General features: G+C 34.6%; 1 protein-coding gene across 1 annotated transcript; it reads right to left on the bottom strand.

Moving 5' to 3' along the window:
- Positions 1 to 1,137: 1,137 nt before the first annotated feature.
- LOC134253991 (putative nuclease HARBI1) lies at positions 1,138 to 3,004 on the bottom strand. Its single transcript, XM_062736567.1, has 3 exons — positions 2,641 to 3,004; positions 2,121 to 2,378; positions 1,138 to 1,354 (listed from the first exon to the last, which is right to left on the bottom strand). Exons 1-3 carry the CDS (start codon positions 2,880 to 2,882, stop codon positions 1,138 to 1,140), a joined length of 717 nt encoding a protein of 238 aa, XP_062592551.1. The 5' UTR covers positions 2,883 to 3,004.
- Between the last annotated feature and the right edge of the window lie 2,764 nt (positions 3,005 to 5,768).

Below are 5,768 nucleotides of genomic sequence, written 5' to 3'. Positions count from 1 at the left end.
TGCGCATGTGCGTGTGCTGCAAGCTGATTGGCTGAAACTTTAAATGGCTATATCTCCTTTGTTTTTTGACGAAATTCTTTGAAATTTAAAATATAGTCATGCATTGGGATATCCTACAAAATGATATACAAAAAAAACATGAAATCACGCGCATGCACGTGTGCTGCAATTTGATTGGCTGAAACTTTAAATTGCTATTTCTCCTTTGTTTTTTTGACGAAATTCTTTGAAATTTAAAATATAGTCATGCATTAGGATATCCTACAAAATGATATTAAAAAAAATCATGAAATTATGCGCATGCACGTGTGCTGCAATCTGATTGGCTGAAACTTTAAATGGCTATAACTCCCTTGTTTTTCAACCAAACAGGATGGGATTTAGAACATAGATAGATGTAAGGGACTCCTACAAGAAGGCGTGATCATCATGCACGTACACGCACGTGCGTGCATTTGAAACGAGTATATTTAGAAATACTCTTGAAAGACAAGATGATATGGTCATCACGCACATGCATTCACATGTGCTTGGGTGCAATGCTAAAAATTGAATATAATTGGTATCCTTCTGGAAAAACGTTGTTAAAGTAAAAAATGCACAGAGTCTGTCTTATTTAATGAAGCTTACAGGGAATATGGCACCGAAAGGGAGTTGGGGAGCGTTTGGGGAACATCTGTAACGGTTCCCGTTACAATTAGCACTAGTTTAAATTAAAATATGTGTTTGTGAAACACTGATTCCCCCGTTTCGCAACATAATGAAGGTTAAACTTTTCTTAAATGCAAATTAAATATTTTGGTACACAAAGTAGTAGATTTTCTCACTAGAAAAATATGGAAGCCATAGCACCACCTGTTAAAAAGTTATTGCAAAGGACTAATTTTTGGAAAGGTATAGTTCACATTCCAAGGTCTAAGGGTAAAAGTTTTTGGTTTCAAAAGAAAAATGTCTTGTCACAAGGATTTGAAATACATAACCCTATGCGTTCAACAGTTATGGCCAAAGTTAAAGTTTTTAAAACTAAGTCAAACTCCATGGTCAAATGGGTAAGTTCCTGTTTAATTAAAAGTTTAACGTCTTTTTAATTTTATTTCTTGTTTGAAATGTTTCTAGCACCACTTATAAGCATGTATATTAAAACCTTCTCACAATGAGGTTTCTGATATTTACAGCAGTGGCAATATTTTGTGTATTTACAGTGTGGTTGTTGAAATAGATGGCGACTTGTCCTGCCACTGGTGTAGGAAGCTTCTCTTCAATGGCTCGGTTGTGAAGACGACAGCAGCATTCAATAATCCTGACACACGTTGCAGGGGTGTATGCCAAAGCTCCTCCTGTTTTGTGGAGACATCTGAAATAAATTAAGGATTTCCATCCCTAATGGGACCAAATTCTCTACCCTTAAATGTCCGTCAAGTACACAATACTCTGATGTTATATTAAAGCATTTATTGTGGAAAAGGATTGTCTGCGAGAAATTTTTAAAAATTTCATTAATTAAGCAGTAGTATATTAACAAAGATTGCATTGAAGTCTATGGGGAAAGGCGTTTTTTCGAAATAAAATTTCAAATAATTTGAACATCAATAAATCTGTAATGAAATATTGGAACAATTTAGAAATTTTTTTGACGAAAAGTTTTTTCCCCCTAATATTTGGTATGCATACCCCACTAATTAAGTTCTTTCAAATGACGCCAAGGTCAATTGCATACCGTATAAGTAGAATTTTTAGCAAAGATTTAATTTTGGCATTATTAGCGAGGGTGGTGATATCACTATAATTGAATATGGCTGAAAATTAATTGTGCATTATTTATAATAGCTTCCTTTAGTTAGTAAGCATTTTAAAATCGCTAAAATTATTTCTCGCTAAAAATAAACCACCCGATTTTAGGTAGAAATCGCTAAATTTGCGTCTCGCTTAAATTTCCACTTGTACGGTATATGCTAAAAAAGCTTTTTTGAACTTTGTTGCCGCTGGACACATAGTGTTTCACAAACACACACTTGTTTAATACACATGTATATAATATTGAGTTTTGTGTGTCTGATTATTGCTTGTTTTTTATGTGAGATTGTCAGTACTAAAAACTAAATCATTTATTATTCACTTGCGGAAATCTAGACTTGAGGACTCCAAAGACCCTCTCCACACAATTCCTTGTCTTGATGTGGCTCTCGTTGAACTTCTCCTCCTGTCTTGTCTGAGAAGCCAGAATGGGATTCATCAGCCAGGGTCGGAGAGGATAGCCGCTGTCTCCCAGGAGCCAACCACCACCAGGTAGCTGATCCATCACTTCAGGGATGCTGCTATTAGCAAGTATGAAGGCATCATGTGTTGCCCCTCCATATGTGCAAACAATATTTGTGAATCTGAAATACATTCACATTGATTTATAATCATGTTGCAATTGAATAATGTATTATTCTCTTCCACATTTTTTTCTCTCTGACGCGTGATAAAAAAAATGCAGATGCTAGCTATGTTTTCTGCACATTTATGTAGGACATTTTGATTTATAGCTAACTTTAGTTCTATATTTTCCTTAAATAATTTAGATTCTAAAAAATAGTAAACAAACTTTCATCTTCTAAAATATTACAAATGTACTAAAATTATATGATTTGTACTTACTTCAGGTCAGCTGTAACAATGCCCTGCATGTTGATGGCATGAAATCCTTTCCGAAACACAAATACGTGCTCGTCGTCCTCAGACATTCCAATGATGGGAATTAGTGTGCCATCAATGGCCCCAAATACATTCGAGAAGTTAGACACTTTTAAAAAGTCTGCCTTGATCTGGAGAATGTGAGCTTGTCCAGAGGGGAAGGCGATGTTGTTCAGACTCTGATTAAGGGCATCTACGACATCCATGAAGGTCCTGCTGAAGGATGCCTGTGAAATGCCATGGATATCTGCTGCCTCGGACTGTAAGTCGCCTTTTACCAGGACTCTCAGAGTTGACAATACCTGTTAATATTTATACATATAATTTAATTGTATTTTCTTGTAAAAATTTGATGTTTTCTTTGCCATATAATAAATGTCTTATAAATATACAGCATGTATAATTTTTTTTTTAATTCACATGACCTGAAAGTACAAGCTTTTTTGATCATATTCTGTCTGTAGTCCATCTTTATTCAAGCAGAGACGATTAAGAAATAATGAGAATTTGGTGGCACATTTAAAAAAGAAAACTTCTCAAGTACCACTGGGCCAAAAGTTAAAACTTAGACACTGAGTGTAGATTTAAATTTGTTCAAATGATGACCCCTGGGGGTTAGGCTCGAACCATAATGGGGTCCTTTCGGATGAGACCTAAAAACTGAGGCCCCGTGTCAGCGGCAGGCGTTGGCATGATAAAGATCCCTCACTGCTCAATGGCCCTGAGTGCCAAGTAAAGGTCAAAATTTGAAGCCCTTCACCGACATACAGTGACGTCTCCATATGAGTGAAAAATTCTCTAGAGGGATGTTAAACAATATACAATCGATATTTTGTAAATACGGTTTAAGACGTAAGTCCATGCGACGTCTGAATTAACGTCTACGTCTAAGAACTTTCGTAAATATGTACACTGGATCTGATGAAAGGTCTCGTCACATGGACTAAATATGTTAAGTATGAAGGCACTAGCGGCAAGCCCTAATCCTTCAAAGGTTATGGTCAAGGCTTGTTTTTAAAAAGTAGGTCAAACTCCGAGTTTAAGGTCAAAAGATCAAAGATGCTGATATCCAATGAAAGGTCTTGTTATAAGCATTAAGCATGAAAGCCCTAGCCCTTACTGTTCAAAATTTCTGGCCATGAATAAAGTTTTCTAAGTGCATAAATCTCCAAGGTCAATGTCAAAAGGTCAAATTTGGTGGTAAGAAAGGTCTTGTCAAAGGGATTACACATTTGGAATATGAAAGTCGTACGTAGTTCCATGAAATCAAAATTGTAATCAAGTTTGCAGATAAAATTTTGCAGACAGATTACGGGGGCATAAAAAAGATCTTTCTATTTGATTTGTTACTTTATGTAAAGATAGAACATTCCTGTAAATAACACAAGTGAAAGATGATTGATAGTATATTGTTTAAATATTGCAATTGATGATTTATATTTTTCTTTTTTTAGATACCGTGAAAACTACAGATGATGTTGGGCTATGTAATTGATTGGTTGTCTGTTGTTTAATGCCCCTCTCGAGATTTTTTTACGTAAAGGAGAAAGGCCGAAAACTGTCCATTCTGTGAGATAAAGAACTAATCGAGGGCCATAGAACATGATTGTTTTTGTTCTGAGAATTTGAATTAATTGTTTACAGAATGGACACTGATAGGTAAAATTTGGGTGCACAGCAAATTGTTGAAATAGCCATTGTGTTTCCAGATGCGAATAACAAAAGGTCTTTGTCTAGAGAATGGACAGATTCAGGTGGAGATGCTAGTACATGTATTTATATAAGAATGCATCTCCTCAAAACCAGTTTATATTTTGCGCTGTAAACATGTTTCCCTCCGGCGGAAGAATATATGACAGAATGGAAATTGAATTGAAACCAAAAAGGTGCACAAAACCAGTGATATTTTGACCAGAGAATAGTAAGCGTAAAAGAAAATATTATTCAAACTTTGATCCCCTCAAAACTTCTTCAACGACAAATACAGATATATTGAATTCAAACCGGAATTTGTTTCTAAATTTGAATTCAAATTTTGAGGATATTTTAATTGCAGTAGTGTAACTGATCGCTTAGAAAAAAAATTGAGGTGTTGAAAAAAAATAAAGGTATGGAACTCTTTTCATGGGGTACCTACATTCACCAATAAGATTCTTTTAAATAGAATGCTTTACAATTTTACTTTGATTCCATCCATATCTATTCAAATAAAAAGAATCTTCATTACTACCAAAGTTCATTACGTAATTCCTTATACTTCTAGAGATATTCTGAAATCAAAAAATTTTTTTTTCTTTTTTCTTTTTTCTTTTTTTTTTTTTTTGCTTGTCAAAGAATATCTGGACTTGAGCCCCCCCCCCCCCACTTCTAAGTTTGTGACTACGCCTCTGTCTTTAATTTGATCATATGGTGTAACTAAGTCACAAACAACTTTTTAGCGATCTAATTGTTTTGAAAATCGAAAGGTATATAATGCATTCGTTCTACCATGGCTTCCTTTGTAAACATTCATAATCAACATGGCGGTAGCTGTTGATGTAGTCGTTTTCAAATTAAGTTTTCGCGAAAGGAATATTATTACGGACTTTACGTTACAATCTAGAGTAAGAAATTAACTTTAAATTGTTGAAAGATTTTGTAATTACTATGCAACTCTTCGCCGAACTTCAAACACCGTCTATATACATGTGAATGACCAGGGGCCCAAGCTAATGTCGAGTAAAAAAAATTAGGTCATTTTTGAAATTGATTTCAGAATAACTCAAGAAATTTAATGAATTTAGGAATAAGCTTTGGTAGAATTGAAGAATGTTTATCTAGGAATAGATTTAAATAGAAAGTAGAATTTTAGAGCATTAGAATAAAAAATATTTTATTAGCGAAATTAGGTACCCAGTGTAAGAGTTCAGTACCTTTATTTTTTTTTTACACACAAATTTTTTTAAGCGATCCAAAGGCATGTGCTGTTAAATTGTGTTCCGAGTGTTGGATAGCCATGAGCCAAATTTCGACCTGAAAATGTTATTTGATGTTACGCACCGTGTTGGTGTCACATTTATAAATATAAATGACTTTTAACGTCACGTAAACGG

Source organism: Saccostrea cucullata, unplaced genomic scaffold (genome assembly GCF_032062105.1).
Source record: "Saccostrea cucullata isolate Sc308-1 unplaced genomic scaffold, CSIRO_AGI_Scuc_v1 ctg18871, whole genome shotgun sequence".
In the NCBI taxonomy this organism is placed as follows: Eukaryota; Metazoa; Mollusca; class Bivalvia; order Ostreida; family Ostreidae; genus Saccostrea; species Saccostrea cuccullata.
The sequence above is the reverse complement of the archived record's forward strand: the minus strand, read 5'-3'. Positions and strand labels throughout refer to the sequence as shown.